The 19,800-nt window shown below is 41.8% G+C and overlaps 1 protein-coding gene across 4 annotated transcripts in view; it reads right to left on the bottom strand.

Moving 5' to 3' along the window:
- Positions 1–19,800, bottom strand: part of ZNF608 (zinc finger protein 608) — a 117,043-nt gene that overhangs the window by 54,853 nt on the left and 42,390 nt on the right. For all 4 annotated transcript variants that reach the window (XM_063129474.1, XM_063129477.1, XM_063129475.1 and 1 more), the window contains one exon: positions 11,327–11,582. In XM_063129474.1, the coding sequence (XP_062985544.1) occupies positions 11,327–11,582 (256 nt within the window). The remainder of the gene's footprint in view (positions 1–11,326; positions 11,583–19,800) is intronic.

Raw genomic sequence — 19,800 nt, 5'->3', positions numbered from 1 at the left:
TAGTCTCTGTGTGGACCTAAAGTATTGGGTTCTAGCCTTGTAAAATGCTAGAGCTCTGCGCACATCCAATGAGTGTCATTGTCTTTCCAGGTTGGAAGTCGGATTGGGGAAGAAAGCTGGCAGTGATATTGTCTCGTTGACGTGGAAGTCGGATGCCGCCTTTGGAAGGAAGGAGATGTCTGGGCGCAATGACGCTGATTCTTTGTGAAATGTCAGGTAAGGAGGGTCAACTCTTAGTGCTGAAAGTTCACTGATTCGTCTGGCTGAGGTAATGGCAACTAAAAAGGTGACTTTCCTAGAGAGAAATTGGAGAGTGCAAGTTGCCATAGGTTCGAAAGGTTCAGCCGTAAGGATTTTTAGTACCAAGGGTAAGTCCCATGAAGGTGCTTGTGTTCTGAGAGGTGGTGCAAGATTGTTCAGGCCTCTAAGGAAGGATCTGACAAGTGGGTGGCAGAATAGAGTGTAGCTGTCAATGAACGGTCGAGAGTCCGATATGGCTGCCAAATAGACTCTAATCGATGAGGGTTTAAGCCCTATGTCAAAGAGGTTTGTCAGTAATTGTTACTGGACCATGGATCGGGTCCAATGTCTGTTACTGGACCATGGATCAGATCGAATCCGTGGTCGAATCCGTGCGTAGCGTTGAAAACCTGTCCATTTAGATGCATATGAATGTCTCGTGGATGGTCATTTAGAAGCATTGAGTATTCTCTGGACCTGGGTAGGTATTAAGGCGGGTGGTGTACTCTCCATGCAGTGAGTTTTAGGGTTTTCAGGTCTGGATTGTGAACCCTGCGGTGGCTGTGAGATATGAGATTGTGTTGCAATGTGAGATGTATGTACCGTCTTTGTGCTAGGCGGAGTAGTGTGTGGAACCATGTTTGGTGTGGCCACCATGGCGCGATGACAATAGCATCTGCGTTCTCTCTGGTAATTTTTGCCATTACCCTCGTTAGGAAGGGAAAGGGTAAAATAGTGTCCCTGACCAATGAATGGAGAATGCGTCCCTGAGTGGTGCGTGGTGTCCTCCTCTGGAGCAAAAGTTGCGGCAGGTAGTGTTCTGTGGGGAGGCAAACAGGTCTACTGTAGGTTGTCCCCATTTGAGAAATATGGATTGGCGAATGCGGGGTGCCAGTTCTCATTCGTGACATGTCTTTGATGAGTGGCTTAGAGAGTCTGCTAAGGTATTGGAGATGCCTGCGATGTGAACCACACTGAAGCGTATATCTCTGGACATTGTCCAAGTAAGAATTTTGATTGTAAGATTGACAAGTGGTGGCGAGTGTGTGCCTCCTTGTTTGTTTAGGTATCACAATACGGATGTGTTGTCCATGAGAATTTGGATTTGGCGACCCGTAATGTCTGGCTCAAAAGCAATCATTGTTTTCCATACGGCGAGGAGTTCTAGTCTGTTGATATGGGAATGGGTCTCGGATATGGACCAGAGACCCTGTGCTTGGAGGTGGCCGCAATGGGCTCCCCATCCCTTGAGGGACGCATCTGTTGTTATGGTCCTTGTGTGTGAGGGAACTAGGAACGGGGTGCCCCGAGTCAGTTTGGAAATGTCCATCCACCAGAGTAGGAATCGTGCTGTGGTGTGTGGGAGGGAGAGACGGTTCCAACGGCCGTCGGATGCGAAATCAAAAACTTGTTAGCCATAGCTGGAGGGGTCTCATTTTGAGCCTGGCCCACTCCACGACGGCTATGGTCGCTGCCATGTAGTCTAGAAGTCTCTGGATAGAGTGTGCAGTCGTGCGCTTTTTGTAGAAAATTGAGGTTGCCAAAGAGACAAGTTTGATGGCTCTGTCTCTGGGGAGATATGCTCTCCCATCTCGGGAGTCCAGTTGCGCTCCAATGAATTGGATGGTTTGGCAAGGCTGTAGGTTGGACTTTTCGATGTTGACGCAGAAACCGAGGGTATCCAGGAGATGGAGGGTGTAGAGCAAATCGGCTTGGAGTTTGATTTTCTCGGGTGCGATGATTAGCCAATCGTCTAAGTACGAGTATATCTCGAGGCCCTAGGTCCTGAGAAATGCATATACTGGGGCCATGCATTTTGTGAAGACCCTGGGGGCAGAGAAGAGACCAAACGGGAGGACTGTGAATTGGAAGACTTCCGAACCGACTGTGAAGCGGAGATATCTGTGGTGATTGGGATGTATTTGGATATGAAAGTATGCATCCTGGAGGTCGACAGATGCGAACCATGTTCCCTGGAGTAGAAGGGGTAGAATTATTCCTAATGTGTTCATCCTGAATTTCTTGGTTGAGATGAATTTGTTCAGGGGGCAAAGGTCCAAGATGGGGCAGAGTCCCCCATCGTGTTTGGGGACCGTGAAGTATCGGGAGAAAAATCCGTTTGTATAAGGATTGGTGGTAACGTGCTCTATTGCTCCCTTCCGGAGGAGGGTTAAGGTTTCCGTTGTGAGCACTTGTGTAGGGTGAGTGGTCTTCACGATGCCTAGGTGGGGAAGGCTGGTGAATTTTAAGCGGTAGCCATTTGCTATAATATTGAGTACCCATGCGTCTGTAGTGATCGAAGTCCAGGATTGATGGAATTGGGTCAGCCTGCTGCCGAAGATGATGGGCGCAACTGGGTGGCTGTCAAAGGTGACGTCTTTGAGGCAGATTGGTGCGGCCACAAGTTGGACGTGGTTTTGGCGGCTGGTACTGCTTACGTTCCTGTTGTGGTTGGTACCATGGTAGGCAGTCCGTGTACTGTTTGTTGTAATAGGGGTTCTGTTGTCAGAACCATCTGTGGAGCCTGATAGACTTTTGCGCTGGTAGTTGGCCGATTCCCATCTTTTTTGCCATGGACTGTGCTTTCTGCACTGAGTCCATTTGGTCGTCTGTTTTGAAGTTCAAAAGGCCCTCTCCGTCAAAGGGGAGGTCTTCGATCCTGGTTCTGGCTTCAGGAGTCAATCCTGCTGAGTGTAGCCAGGCATGTCGGTGCAATGCTACAGCACCGACCATGGACTTGGCATGGCAGTCGGTCTGGTGTCGGGTTGTATTTATTTGGTGGCGAGAGAGTTTCATTGCCTCTGATTGGAATACTCTGGCCAGTTCTCTTTGGTCATCTGGGAGGTAATCACAAAGTGATCCTATCTTGTCCCAAAGAAACAGTTGGTATCTGGACATCATTGCTCCATAGTTAGAAACTCGAGTAGAGTTTTCTCCCGAGGGCATCAAGTCTGCGGCCTTTCCTGTCTACAGGGGCGCTATGTTGCTTGTGTGTTTTCCCCTGCACCGATTCCACGATTATGGAATTGGGTCGAGGATGCGAAAATAGGAAAGAAGCGTCTTTCTCTTGTACTCTGTACATGGATTCGAGCCGTCTCGATGCCGAGGTGGTAGCTGAGGATGTATTCCATGATTGGTGAATGGTCTGCAGCAAGGCTGGGAGGAACGGAACTGATACCAGTACCACGGAATCTGTATAAACTGCATCGTATACCGGGTCTTTTACTTGCTCAACGTTGTTGTGTGTCGATACCAAGACTCTGGGCCATTCGGAGCACTCAGTCAAAGAAAATTCTGAGTTCCTCGGACGGGGATGCTCTGCCCTTTGTCGGTACCGTATTGCCAGGAGAAGGCAACGACAGTGCAGGCGACGAGGTCAAAGATGAGTCGGACCAATAGTCTTCCTCCAAAAGAGGGGAGACCTGTCGAGTGGCTCGGGTTGGAGCGAGTTGACAGGCTGGTGGAGGTGGGAGAGGTCGGTCCCGAAGTGGGGATCATTGTTCCCTATGCGAGATGGCAAGGGACGCTCTCCTGGGTGGTACAGGCGGGGGAGGTGTAGGGTACCTGGGTCGTGGTGGATGTGGCGAGGGATTGTATAGTGGTCATGATATCGTGGGCTTGCGCGTTCTGGATAGCCCCTCCAATAGTCATAATAGTGATGGCCAGGTGGGCGATAATGCTCGTAGAAGCAGTCCCAGTCTCGATGTGGTGACCTGGAATGACCACGGTATGGATCACACTCTGGTTGTGGGCACAACTGCCGTTCCCTATCCCTAGAATGGGGATGTGAAGGTGAGCGGCTCGGTGGACTGGTTTGTCGGATGCGAGGCGGCGGTTAAGAACGCCGGAGTTGAGGCGACACGGTGTACGCAGCCTGGTTAGGCGGTACTGGTCGGTCCGGGGAAGTTTCTCGGGCCCGAGCGGTCGGAGTGGAGAATCGGGCACGAGGAGGGATTTCCACAATTTCCCCTTCTGAGGCCGTTGAGATAGGTTTGATGACTAGTAGAGGCAAGACTGCACCAATACTCGAATTGGAGAGTCAAGTAGAGGGGGAGGTGGTGGCGTTGATTTCTAGTCTTGTCCTTCTTCTTTCTGGGCTGAGGTTTGGCTGATGTTTTAGGCCTTTTTTGTCAGCTTTTTTGCTGCTGCCTGTGCAGTGGAGCCCCCCGAGGTTGGAAGGCTTAAGGGTGGGTTTTTTGAGGTGGACACGATGGATTCGTCTACGGACGCCATGTTGGATTGTCGGTTGGAATCGGCGGCTTGGAGCGCTTTTTGCCACAGGAGAGCCTTTAATCTATCTGCCCTGTTTTTTCTAGCTTGCCTAGAAAAGGATATACAATGCCTGCAGGATTCAACAATGTGGGTTTCTCCGAGGCACAAAAGGCAAAGCGTGAGTCCGTTGGAGGGTGGCAATTTACTGCCACACTGGCTGCATTTAGTAAACAGGGCCTTCAAGGCCATGCGCCCGAAGGACGCGACGAGTGACGCTAAACGTTCTTACTTTGTTTTTCTTCTTTGCCTTTTAGGGAGTAAAAGAGGAAGACGAGGAAGGAGAAAGGTAAAAGAAGAAGAGAGGATCTCAGCAAAGTTGAGTATGAACACTCTAGTCCCAACGAGGCGAAGGCAACAGCGGTCGAAGAGGAACTGAGGGATTGAGCAGGAACATCATATATATACCACATGACGGTGGGGGAGGAGTTCCCGCCCAAAAGTTCTCAGCTATTAGAAGTCCGACTGAGGCTCCGTGCAGGCGCAGAGCCCCATTAAGTGTGAGGCACAGAGACCACAAAGAAGAATTGTATTTGTGAACTTCAAGTACAGATTTAAAACCTTTTCTCCAGGATATTCTACTGCTGCTTATAAGAAATTACTACTGCTAGTGCTGCTGCTATTTAGCAGCAGTAGCAACAGCAGCATCTGTTCCATTTTTAATTTATTCCCTACTGTACAATATGAATTCTGTGTGCTGGAAAAAAAACTTTTTAAAATGCATTTGAAATGGCTACAGAACAGCAAAAGGGTCAAAATTAGCTTGCAAAGTTGATAATTTTGACCCTTTTGGTGATCTGTAGTCTCCATGGAAAAGATTTTTTTAAAAAACATTCAAACACACACACACAAAACAAAACTTTTAAAAAATGAATGTGGGAGATGGCCTGTAGGGGGCAGGGACACATGCAGCCCATGGGCCACAAGCTGCCCACTCCTGATCTAAACAGTGTTAAATATTTTTGCTTTAATTGAGGCTAATTAGTTACAGAGATTGGTGAGTCATTCACAAACTAAAGGCTTTTTACCTTCTTGCAAACTGCCCAGTGGAATACAGTTTCTTGTGATCTTAAATATACCAACACATTTTCAGTTGCTACACAGAAAATCGTTCTACATCTTGTAGAATAGGAAATGACTGTCCATGGGGAGAGTAGTTCTGCCTCCTTGGTACTCTCTTTTCTTTCAGCAGGGAAATGTCACTAATGTTTTCATTAATGGCATGCCAAGCAGTCACCTTAGCTGCCTTCAGCCACTACAAATAACAACAACAACAACAACAACAACAGCAATAACACCTCCACCACCACGCATGGCTTCTTTTGGCCAATCAGAGGGATATCTTCCAGTGCTCTCAACTGAATAAGTAAGGCATATTACGATAACATTTGTAAGTTGTTTAATTACTATAGAGTCTTTATTTTATTTTTATCATACTTTCAGCCAAAAAATTCTCTCAACACATCTCTCAGCAAATTAACAATTAAAATACAAATAACAATTAAAAGGCAATATGCGATGCTGCCATGTAGACGCTGTACATTCATAAATCAAAATATGACACAAGCCTTGCCAATCTAACAGAAGAGACGAACAACTGCTATGTGAAGCAGCCCTACATACATACTGTTGTATTTAGTTACTGCACAAGAACTCATACATAGCAAGGGCCACCTCACATGGGTAAAGGCACGGATGGTGTGGTTGGGGTGTTGGGTGGAGGCTGGCTCACACAATCCTACAAGTTTCTCGTTTGTGCTCCCTACATGTTTGAGGATTATTGTATTTCAGCATTCACATTATTTCAAACACCAGGCAGATTCTTTACGTGAGAAACAAACTTGTCCACATATTACCACAGGACAAGTCAACCTGGAACACCCACAGTTCTTATCAAACAAGTGAGAATATTTAGCCTTTTAAAAACATGAGAGGGCAGGGGAGGGAGACATATTCATCCAAAAATTAGGGTGATACCTCATCTGAAATCAAAAGTGTTAAGGTAGTAACACTCTCGTATTGGAATTCAGTATACAGGGAGAGTCGTGTTTTTGTTTTATAACTAGGGATTTTCTTGTGCCACTCTAGATATTAAAGTTGGTCAATAAAAACAAGAAAACTACTCTTGCTCAAGAAATATTATCAAAGTATCTGAGTAAATAGCACTGATAATATGAAACCAGTGGTAAAAGAAGGCCTGGCCTGGCAAAATTGGAATTCTTACCCATCATTATGGCCTTCCATTATCACACTTGCATTTAGTATTCAGGTGAAACCTTAAGAGGAGTCTACACAAGACTTATAATCCACTTTCATCACTGCATTTAAGTGACTACTTCTCTACCTCTGGCAGCTCAATTCATAACCGTGTTTACTTGTGAATAATTCTCAAGTAAGTATGCTTCAGAACTCAATACATTGTACTCTATGTTGGGGTGGGCAGAAGAGAGATCATTAAATATTTTGGACTTCAATTCCCAGAAGCCCTTTTCAGCATGGCTAAATGCTGGGAGTAGTCCAAAACATCTGGTGATCTAATTTCTGCCTACACCTGCTCTATGCTCTAGACTGATTATCTTTTAATCACTCCAGGAACGCCAAACATCAGCATTTTGTCATGTTCAAAAAAAGAACATATGCACTAGAGTGTGAGGAAGGGTGGGATATAAATTAAATAAATAGTCTTAAGGGAATATGAGTAACTTTCACAATCACAACATTACACACTCTTCCTTAGTGCTAGATCACTTGCATGACCTTTTTAAAAACATCATGCAAATATAGTCTCATCTCTATACACCATACTGTTGTCATTATGGCTATTAATACCATATCCGCTCTGTCTTTGCTTTTTTACGAGGAATTATTGTAGCTTTCAAAATGCATTTTGTATATGGCTGCCATATGTGGAGCACAGACCTCCTACAGACGTATTGTGTACACCACAGAATTCACCCTGGGGAATGACTCAAAAGCATAAACACAATTTGTATCTCTCATAAATTTTGAACAAAAATGGGTATAGTATTCATGTATGAACCACACTGAATGGGTTCTAGAAATGCATAATTGATGTCAATATCACACCCATACCTATCAGCTTGCATAGATGCAGTTACTAATTTCATTATTTAACCTTGTGAATGCAGACATCCAATATATCTGGTGAAGGTATCAGAGACCAGAAGCAGGGGAGGTAACATAATTACTCCGCAGTTAAGGAACAGCCTTTCAGATGAGGTCCAAAACCTGTTCTTGAGACTTTCTGGAGAGAATGCAAAGCCAAGCCTATCTCTTCTAAAGGTCCTTCAGCTACTGAATGGGAATTTCTGCCCTTGCAGCATTGTTGCTATAGAGTGCACTGTTTTTAGTTATTTTTGACTAGGAGACTGTTACTTTAAACTTTTTTGTTGGCATTGACTTATGGTTTGCTTTGTTGGAATCCACACTGAGCCTTGGAGAAGGATACAAAGGTTTTAAATAAATAACTCATAAAACAAATAAAATTAATGTCAGATTGGTGAATATGTCTTCCACCACTAGTTCTGATTTCTACTTCACTAGATGTAAACTTACTATTTGTTATTTAAATCTAGGGAAGTCTGACAGCTTCAGGCCTGGTGCATATGTAATGCTGGCTCCCTACAAATCATGGTTTGCAAATTGGGAGTCTGCCAGAAGTGCACCCCAAGTGTTAACCCTTGCACGAAAATATTAAACATCATGTAGAAGAAAGTTTCTATGAAGTTAATAGGATTTATTTCCAATAGTTTTACACTAAAGTATATTTTTTCATTATGTAGTATCAGGTAACTTTTGTCAAAAAGAAGACACCATCAGCCAACGACACCTAGTAAAATTCCTGTTCAACAGAATCTGAAGCATTCTTCTTTCCTACTGTACAAGTTAACAAAAATAACCAACAGACAATATCCCTCCCACAATGTTTTATCAGTGTTACACATTGTATTATCAGTATTATTCAAGATGCTTTATAACACACCAGACATCAACAACTGAAGACTTCTATTATCCTGTTCCCCTTTTTTCTACAGCTTTAAAGGCAGAGTACTCATTTATATTTGTTAATGCCCCAGATTTTTAGATCTACAAACTGAACAGATGATGAGTGAAAGGGCTTCCTAGACTACCCTCTCCATCACAACAGCAGGGGTGGGAACTCTGTGAGCACAGGATCAGGCAATATCTTTGATCAATAAATAAAAATCTACTCAACTAAATATATCTGAGCACAGAAGGAAGACAGATGGAATGTCATTCTCGCAAGCATGGAGGCACATTATAAAATATCACACTGGTGCCCTCCAGACCTTTAACAAGGAACACTTCTTAATTCAGTGGGGGTCAGAAGTTTAGTTTACTCAGCAAGAATAACACTATTAAAAGCTATTGCTCTTCCATGTCACCACAATTCACACTCATACATCTCAACTCTGGCTAATGCAATTCAGTGACATGAACACAGGAGCCGAGATAGGTAGCCATCTTAGCCAGGATATGTTAAAACAGATTTTATACATGCTTTAAAGATAATCTAAAAGGCTTAGCCTAGAATATGAATTTCATGAAGGCATGCACAGAGAAAATGATGACTGGGTGAGAGCATATATAAGCAAGTAGGTAAGACTCTTTCTGTTGATTTTCAAGCAGACACTGTAAAGCACTTTGGTGATGTCTTATATATAACTGCACAGAATGAACTACTATTGTGCATACAGCTAAAGCATTTTAGGAATTATTGGTTGATGTGCTATTGTGTACTTCTGAAATGTATACTTCATTGTTTTCAATATAGTGGATGTTAAATTAGCCCAATTTACTAATTAAATACTATTCCAGCATACAAAAGAAAGTATCTATAACAGGATCCATTCAAACAGATTTTTAAATTATTATTAGAGATCACTCCTACATCAGAAACAGCAATAAGATTGACCTATACAATAATGCTGCCATTAATAACAAGATCATGCATTAGGGTGAATTTTCTGGAAATCTTAATGGAAAAATTGTCCATTACAGATGAAAGCTTTTTATATTGCCTTAATTATATCAGAAGTCATTATTTTTCCAGTTCCTTTCCTGATCCAAGTCTCATCTGTAATTATTTTCAGGAAATTTCTACCTATTTTTTTCAAAAACAGGTTGTATTCTGCTAGATATTGCTTATTTTAATAGAATGTGTATTATACATGACACTACCATGGACTGATGTTCTCTCAGAGACCTCCAGTTCAAAAACAAATATTACTCAACTCTCAGCTGACTTAAAACAAAATATTTAAAATATTTAATTGCTGGTATAACTAGAAAATGTATCACTTCAACAGCACAGTTTGCCTTAACACCATAAAGTTAATCACATGGTTAGTAAATCCGAAAAGAAACATACGAATTGGCTATTTATGTTTAGTATAGGTTGTTTCTTTTTTTAAAAAAATATAGAAGTAAAAGTTTTGGATAGGATTCTAAATTGAGTTTATAAACATTTCTTCCTGTAACATTGTGCTACTCTACACAATTGTATTTTTAAACTGACATTAAGGGAGCAATCCTATGTCCCGTAAACAGCGTCTGGGGAGAAATAGGATTTTTCAGATTTCTGGCTCCAAGTTCAGAAACAGTACTCCGAGCTGGGAGCCAGGAAACCATGCTCCGTGTCCCCTCTCACTCTGCCTCAAAGCCAGCGCAGAATGAATTGTGGCAGTTGCTTCTCTGGGCTTGGTAAAATGAGTGCAGAGAGGGGAAAAAGAAGCCCCCAGCTAGCCAGCCAAAATCAGCTGTGTAGCTGAAAAAACAGGGTGGATGGAGCACAGAAGAGAGGATCTCCGTGCTGCAGATGTCCTGCATTGGATAGTTTAAAGTCCCCGAACTCAGGGACTTACGAATACCCAGGCACAACCTATACGATTAGACCCTAATTAACTAAAATTACCATTCAACCTTACCCAAAAGGATCATCAGTTAGTATAATTATTTAATAACAGCTAAAAAACAAAATTCTAGCCATCAGTTTTATTTATTTATAAACTGATAGGTAGAATCACTGGAAGATATGTAATAGGAATAGCCTAAGAAACCTGTTCCAGTCAAAACAATATTTTATTAACAAGGTTTAATACTCACTTCAAATAAACCGCAATATTCAAACTAAATAGGGCAGCACGGTTACTAACAGGGACTGGCCAACGAGACCACATCAGTCACGCCAGCCCTCTTTCAGCTTCATTGGCTGCCAGTCCAGGTCTGGGCCCAATTCAAAGTGCTGGTATTAACATTTAAAGCCCTAAATGGCTTGGGGCCAGGCTATCTGAAGGAACGCCTCCTCTCATATGTACCTGCCCGGACCCTAAGGTCATCCTCAGAGGTCCTTCTCTGCAAGCCCCTGCCAAAGGAAGTGAGGCAGGTGGCTACCAGGAGGGCCTTCTCTGCTGTGGCACCCCAGCTGTGGAATGAGCTCCCTAAGGAGGTTCGCTTGGCACCTACATTATATTCTTTTAGACGCCAGGTGAAGACCTTTTTATTCTCCCAGTATTTTAACAGTCTATAAATTAATTTTAACTTAGCTTTTTTAAATTTGTATTTTTAATTTGTATTTTTGCATTGCTGCTGTTTTTATCTTGGTTGTACTTTTATATTGTATTTTATATTATGGTTTTATACTGTTGTTTTATACTTTGAATTGTCTTAACTTTGTAAACCGCCCAGAGAGCTTCGGCTATTGGGCAGTATAGAAATGCAATAAATAAAATAATAAATAAAAGAAATAAATAAAATAAAAAGGAAACCAGCTTACCTTCTTCCGTTTCATGCCACACGATACCTTCCAAATTCACACTGGTCCCAGGTTCGCATGGTCCAAGGCATTCCGGTTCTGTTACTATTCCAACTTCACAAGTATTCACACCCACTGAACGAGTCCGTACCAAAAGTTGCTCAACGGGGGCTGCAATATTGGATGAAGATGGGGAAAAGTAGGAAGGCAGAATCTGAGGTGTGAGACTACTAGAAATAGGAGGTGGAGGTGCAGGCACTGTAAAAAGGGGGTCAACCTAAAAGAAGAAAAGGAAACACATAATCAGTTATACTGAAGATATTAGAAACAGTTGCTTTTATATATATGTCAACATTTGAACACAGTAAATATATAATGAAGCAATGTACACAAAAAAGTCACAAAATATCAAAAAACCTATTGGTGAAAAACAACTTTGTCAAGATACACCAACAAAAAAGTGAAATATACTTGCTAAATCTTTTATCTTGCCCCCTGTAAATATATGTGGTTGTTTGGTACATTTTGGCTAGATATTGTTACTCAGAAACGTTAACACCTCATTTCTGTGCCACTTAATTATGCAAATGCAAACAATGGGCTGTAAGGCTGCCAACATCAGACATTACCCATCTGTTTTAATAAGTCACCTATTGTCTTTTTTAGGCATTGTGATCTCTCATTTTCATATTTGCTCACCAGGCTTTTCAGTTGCTCACTATCATAGACTAAATAAGAATATTTATTCCTAGTCGAAGAGATGAACCCAGTAATCTACTTCTTATTCATATCAAAAGAAGAGAATATTTGTGCATTGTTCATTTCACTTCTAAACTGATTCAAGTCAAAAGCAAGCAATTCTTTACCTGGCTGCCAAAAATCTTTCTTTGAGAACCATAATAAAACTTCATTAATGGTTATACCATAATGTCACTCTTCATTTCTAATATGAATGCCCAATTAAGTGATATTTAGGTTCCAAATGACAAGAAATTGTAAACAGTCATGGTCATAAAGTATTCTGTTTCATAAAGCACTGTATACAATGACCACAAAAAAGATTTTTGTAAAATTATGCACTTTATTCTTTAATATAGTAGACTATGATTATTAACCAAAACCAAAATTAATTGGTTTTCAGTGGCATGAAATCATCCGACACCTGTAGAATGAAAAGGTGGTAGATAAATATTATGGGATGGATCCAGAAGTCATTCACAGAAGAGCCATTCAATCTAGCAAAGGCTCCCATGAACAGAAAGGGTGGGGTGAAATTCCCCCGTCCTTCCATAGCCACCTGAAACATTCTATGGAATCTTCTGAAACAGCTCTAGAGGTTTGGGGACCCCCTGTAATACACACACACATTCCACTTCATGATGGTTGATGTGGCTTACAAAATTCATGCCACAGTAAACCAGTTACTACCGACAACTTGGTCCCAAGGTGAATCTCACCCCAGACCAGATACCAGTTCGCCACACTTCCGTTCCTTCCAGGCTTTTAAAAATTATTTGGAGGGAGATGTGGAAAGGCACAGAAGAATAGGAGATCTTCATGTATCCTTCTATTTCTCTCCCCTCTTATCTTTCACCATTGGAAAATGCCCTGGGAAGACAAAAGGGAGAAGGGAGGGAGGAGCCTGAGGGTATAAAGGAAAGAATTCTTCCTCTTGTATGACTCTTTCCTCTCCAGCCAGGAAACAGCTTGAAGGAAAAGCCAGGAATGAAACCTAATTAATGAAAGCTTTTCCTCCTTCCTTCCCCAGACCACTGGGTTTCACTAAGATCCAGTTTGCATGGTCACAACAGTCCACCATGGCTTGTTTAGTCACAGTGAGCCGCAGCATGTGCAGGGAGTTAAAAATAATAATCAAGCTGTGGCTACAGCTTGTCATGTTGTCTGAACCCAGAAAACAGGTTATGCAAGGGTTAAAAAACACTTACATAATCCTAGAACAGGCCCTTCACAACCCCAGCATCTGATTTCTGACAATACAACAAACCACGACTTGATTATTCATAATGGGCACTCACACACACTTCTGCCCACCGTGGCTTATTTGATAGTAGCTGCGTTCAGGCAACACTATAGTCAATGGTGGAGTGATAATCAACCCAACAGTTTTTTATCTAGTGGGGTGCTCCCTACATGACATAATAATCAACCGTGATGTGGATTAGGATCAGTGTTGAGATGACTGTTAGTCCACGCTGAGTTGACTCACTCATCCCCTGCCCTCTCTACCCCTATCAGTCCTACCGCTAGTATCCCATTAGCCATTGCTGATTGGACCAGAAAGGCATCCACTGCTTTGACCACTCTTTCCTTGCGACTTAACAGCTGATAAAATAACCAATGGTGGCTGACGAAATAACCAGCGGTGCCCACCACTCAACACAATAACCAACAGAGGTTCAAACAGGCAACTCTGCACAGCCAAATAACCCACGCAATAACCAACCGTTGGTTTAAAAACTTCCTCCACTCAACACAATAACCCACAGTGGGTTAAGTAACTAACTGTCAACTATTTAAACCACCATTGGTTATCATGTTGTCTGAATCCAGTCACAATGGACCAGTGTGAGGGGAAAGGGATTTTCTTTCAAAGTGTCCCTCTCCACTAGCTGCATGAAAATACACTTGGGGGAGGTACTCTGTAAGATAACACAAAGATAATGGTAGACTATGAGCGATGTGCTGGAACTCTAAGTGTAAACAAACACAATACACAGACAAATGGAATATAATTTATGTTGTGTCTTACCAATAATTCTCACTTAAAACGTGAAAGGAAAACACATTCTAAGCTGATTAAAACATGATTTTTTAATCTTCAGGTTTGGCAATTACCTGACAATTTTATTTTTAAAAAAAGAACGACAAAGTACAGAAGCCCCACACTTCTGTTATGTGTTTATCTTGTTGCCATCAGAGTTTAAAATGTTGGCAGTATTAAATGCAAAAAAGAAAAAAAGAAAAGCTTTTCAACAAGAAGTCAAGCATGCAGGCAAATGTAAAACCAACTGACCTCAAAAACAGATGTTCCTTGCAAACTAGTCATCAGCTAAGTAAGGATGAAATAAAACAATATTTATCTTTGAACTACATTCAAGACACGGGGCCAGAGTTTGCACTACATGAGTTTTGGCTGTCGCAGAGACTTCTCATAACAGGGGCCTTCCAGCTTTCATTTCATGCTTCTGGAGTAATGTAATTGGAGTTCATTCGTATACTTCGCCCAAAATTCCCTATATTTGGCATAACGGCCTGAGTCCCAGTATTGGGGAAAAGTCGGGATACAAATAAATAAATAAATAATAATGCCGAAACAACCAACTCTACGTTTCCTCATGTAATGTGAAACTCACTGGTGACTCGGGCCAGTTGCCAATTCAGTCTAACCCACCTCACATTGCTGCGAGGATAAAATGTGTGTGTGTGAGGGGGGCATGTATGTCAGTCTGAGCATCTTGAATGATGGGCAGGATATAAACATAAGTAAATAACTGAAATAATCCTTGAAATAATCTACATAAACCTAAGGATTATTTTATAATATTGAAAAACACTTAACACCTGTTCCATAGATGTCTTTCATGATGTTCCAGTTTTAAAATAGATGTATGTGGCTGAGCATCAGTATTGGCTTGCCTTACTAACCAGCATCTATTTGTGCTTCGCACCAACTCTACTCCCCCCTCCTGCACTATTCAGAGAGCTTGAAGGGAAAAACAGTGATTTTTCTCATTTGCTTTAGCAGGGTCTCCAACTGCATTGAGAGAGTTACTCACATGCAAGCAAACAAGAGTACCACTCCTATTCAGACCTTGCCTCTTAACACAGTAAGGTTTGAAGTGAGGAGGCGCAATGGGGTGTAGAAGGCGCGGCCTGTGTCCCAGCCCCATGCCCTTCTCACACATTTAGATGGCTGCTGTCAGACATATGTAAGGAACTAAAGAACAGGGTGCCTCTTGAGAACAAGTACAGCCTAGCAATTTGTGATCATCAATATCAAGTTCTTTCATCCAAAAATCCACTCTCCACTCCTACCCACACCCCACAGTATTCTTTTTCAGCAAACTAATTTAAGCGGGAATGCTTTTTAGGTTTTGCATTGTTAGACGATTGGGAGTCAGAAACTCTAGATTTACTGCAAATCACCTAGAGGTCTACCAGTACATCAAAAGCTACTGTCTACCCCTCACCCTGTAATTGAAGAATCATGAGAAGTTGGACCTACCGTATTTCTTCGATTGTAAGACACCATCGATTGTAAGACGCACACTAATTTCAGTACCACCAACAGGAAAAAAAAAACTAAGATACACCCGCGATTCTAAGACGCACTCCATTTTTAGAGATGTTTATATGGGGAAAAAAGTGCATCTTAGAATGTAAGAAATACGGTATTAGGCCCCTCACATTCTTTGGGATGGAACCAAGGTGTCTGTTAAAGCACAAGGAGTCAATCTTGATTACTGCCTCTAGCCGAGGAAATAAAAGAGATTCCACAAAATGATGAGATCAGTAGCCGCTCGGCCAATCTAGACAACCACTGTAGACAGAGTTACAAGTGGACTGGTTACTCAGTCAGATCAAAGCTACCACAGCATGGAAAGATCCTGCACTGCAAGTGCAGTGTCTGAGGTATGATCAACTCTGTCAATGCTGACAGTATCAATCATTTCCAGGGCAGGTTAAAGAATAGTCAGACCTAACAGATGATCACTGTTGGGAGTGTTGACACTGTCTACATCTTACGTTAGGTGTGTATATGCTCCACATGTAAAGTAACTCACATGCAGTCTTTTGATCACATTTCAGGTGGCCGGGGAGTGGGGGGTGGGGTCTGTGATGCACTAACAGTCCATTGGATAAGGATCACAAGATACAATCCAATTTCTCCAAACTGCATCCATGATCAGCTTCATAAACTTCATAATATCCAGTTCTTTTAGGTACATAAAGTTATCAATAATGAATCTATTTCTAATTGTGCCTCAAAACAAAAGGAATCCTTGGAATTCTGGGCTGAAATGGTTGCTGATTCCCAGAAGCATCACTGGCATGATACATTTTGCTTGTGCCTTCTCTGAACTTATGCTGACATATAGGAATTGCATATATTTCTAAAGGAACATGTAAGCCCGTAATAGAAGTATTAAGCAATACAGTTTCAAAAGGATTGTACCATGTATTATTTTTGCACATTTGAATTGGCTCTCAAATTCAGTGTGAGGAGTTAAATTATGTTTCCCCAATTTTTATAATAAAATATCCCTAGTTTAACTGCAAGCAAATTTAAACACTTTTCAGAATGTTGCTATTATCCTTTCTTCTTTATTAATCACAAGATTTACAAAATAAGGTGGCTTCACAGGAAGATGTGTGGGAAACCCTCTAAAGAAAACAGAGGCAACCTATTAGCAAGAAGGCAGCCATCTAGAACGGGGGATGGTGAGGAGAAAAAGGTACACAAGTCTAACATCTGCTGGTGGCAGTCTGTCAAGCTGAGGAAAGTTAATGTCAAGAACAGACGCTCTGCAGTTCCTCACTGTTATTTTCGCATGATTATTCCCAGGTGTTAGGGCATGCTGAGCAGTAGCCTTGCTATTTATCACAGAACAGATTCCAAGGAGGAAAAAACAAGCTACACTGAAGGCAGGTTAGTTATACAGATTGCAGCATTTGTGTACACAGTCAGGCTACTTAAAAGATCTACAAAAATACTGCAGCAGTACCCCCACCCCCACCCCACTGCTGCCTTATTTCATAAGCTTTTGGGGACCTGATTAGCATTGAAGGCTACAAAGTTTCAGAGTATTGTGCTTGGCAATTTTCCATTGCCCAGGTGTATGATTGCATCAGGCAATGATGGCTCTCTGTACTAGAAAGCTGACAGTGAATATCTGCCAATAAATAGAGTAAGCACCCTAGTGAGCACTTTTCATTCTGAACATGATACACACAATAAAAAAAAAGACTACATGAGAAAAGAAGAACGGGTTGGAAAAGGAGTGTCACAATTACTGGAGAAATAGCAGTGATCTTTCCTTTATGTACATAGATACTCCTCAATTTCTTCTGCTGCTTTGTTCCAGGCACTAAAATGAAGCTGCGAATATGAAAGCCGGTTTCTCTCTGATGTACTCACAAATCTCCAGAATTACAATCCTGGAGCAATAAATTTCCACCACTCCTAGAGGGGATTTCCTGCCCTGCGGGGTGGATTCCACTGAACAACACAGAGTTCCTACAGAAAAAGACACTCCTTTCCTGCTGAATAGGAAGAAGTGTAGAGATCCAAGTGCTCGATTTTTTCATGTTATAACTGTGGGAAAGTTACAAAAAGAAAAAGAGGATCAAATCTGGGGCCAAAATAAGTCCTGGGATTGTTTGATCCCATGTTCTATACCAAATAACAATCTATTACAAAAAATTGTTCTAATTAAAATATTGATACAGTTAGAAATATTTCAAATTTCAACAATATATGCCTAGGATTATTTCTTTTAATAAACATCACTGCTTTTCCATAGGCACTGTTTTGCGGGGGGTGGGGGAGAACCTTGACTTTGTAAATATACAAATAAGCAATCCTTCAACTTGGGACTGAAGTACCTGGTCAGTGCCTCTGAAAAAGATAGAGTTGGGGAAAAGTGCAGAAAAGAGCAACTAAAATGATCAAGGGACTGGAGCAGCTCCCCATGAGGAAAGTTTACAACATTTGGGTCTGTATAGCTTAGAGAAAAGGTAAGAATAAAGGTGTAACAAATCATACATGGTGTGGAGAAAGTGGATAGGAAGACATCCCCCCTCCCTAATCCCATGAAGCTGGTTGGTGGGAGGTTCAGGACAGATGAAAGGAAGTCCTTCTTCACACAACTTGGCTACTAGTCCTGATGGCTACACGCTACCTCTAGTATCAGATACAGTATGCCTATGTACATCAGTTGCTGGGTAACATGGGTGGGAGGGTACTCTTGCACTCATATCTGGCTTGTGGGTTTCGTACAGGCAGCTGACCGGCCAGTGTGTGAATAGAATGCTGGACTGGATAGACGATTGTGTGATCTAGCACAGCTCTTCTTATATTTTTATGAACTATTTTCATCAACCTTTTCCTCTTTAAAGGTCAGAGTATTCTCTAAATAGAACACATCCTTCACAAAATAAATGAATAAATAAAATAAAATTAGAAATGAGCTGATCAAAGATCCAAGAACACAGCTTTTCTCAGACACCCCCTTTCCTTGTCCCCACACAGACAGAGGGGTAGGGACAAGGGCAGGCTCATGGAGCTCTGGATCAGATCCAGAATTTCCCATGAAGTCTGTGCTATATATGTGGTGATTAGGTGGATGTGGCATTTTGCAAATGCTTTTTCCCAGGGTGTTGAGGGGAAAAGTTCACAGGTTTTATCACCAAGCAGGTACTTATCCAAGTTGAGTGATCTATCAAAAAATATTCCTTCTGTCACACTGTTTTAACATGCATACACATGCACATGCGCGTGCATACACACTCACACACACCTTGCTCACTCGTCATTCGTGCATTATATATTTTTATCTACAGTCAAACTCATGAGACCACAATAATTAAAGACCTTTCTTCATAGTTACCTTGTTACGAAATAAACACATATTTATTTCAAATTTTATTACAAACAGTCCTCACACCACCCTTCAGGATTGTGCTTCTTCAGCAGAGCATTTTCTGAACGAACAAATGAAATATTTTGTACCCAGAGAGACAGCATGTTTAGACCTACTGTTATACGTATATACTGCCTTTGCCTGAGGAGAGCCAGTGTGGTGTAGTGGTTGGAGTATCGGACTGGGGGTCCAGAGATCTGGGTTCTAGTCCTCACTCAGCCATGGAAGCTTACTGGGTGACCCTGCCTCCATACATGTATTTTTTTCTTTTACTTTTTTCATGCTCCAGTCTTAATTCTGAAAGGGCCTACTAGCATGCCAGGGGGAGAAGGCTCTACCATGGCCTTCTCCTGCTGACATGCTAACTTTCCATGGTCAGGTAATTTGTTTTGATAGAAGATCATTCAATCATATCAGCATATAATTCAATCATGTGCAGTTGGAAGGAGTACGAGCCAGACACATCTTTACCGCCTCTGTAAGAATTAGAGCTCAGTTTACATGCACCACTAGCCAAGCCCATTAGGCACTCACTGTCAAATCTCGTGAACTAAAAGCGTGGCCTGGATTAGACTATATTGAATTCCTTTTCCTTTGGACATCGCAAGGTAAAATCAGCAGTAGCCTGAAAGCTATATTCCAGGGAAGCTTCTCCACCATTAGTGCTCATTAAAGAACCCCTGGAAACCTTCCAAAGAACCACAGGGTTCCCTGGAACCCAGTTTGAAAACCTCTGTTCTGTATTAAGGTTATTCAATTACAAAATCACCCTTGAAAGTATAGAGTTACAGTCTGCAGTTATACTGTTAAATCCAAAATAAATTATTAATT

The sequence above is a fragment of the Elgaria multicarinata genome, chromosome 6, assembly GCF_023053635.1.
Source record: "Elgaria multicarinata webbii isolate HBS135686 ecotype San Diego chromosome 6, rElgMul1.1.pri, whole genome shotgun sequence".
NCBI lineage: Eukaryota > Metazoa > Chordata > Lepidosauria > Squamata > Anguidae > Elgaria > Elgaria multicarinata.
The sequence above is the reverse complement of the archived record's forward strand: the minus strand, read 5'-3'. Positions and strand labels throughout refer to the sequence as shown.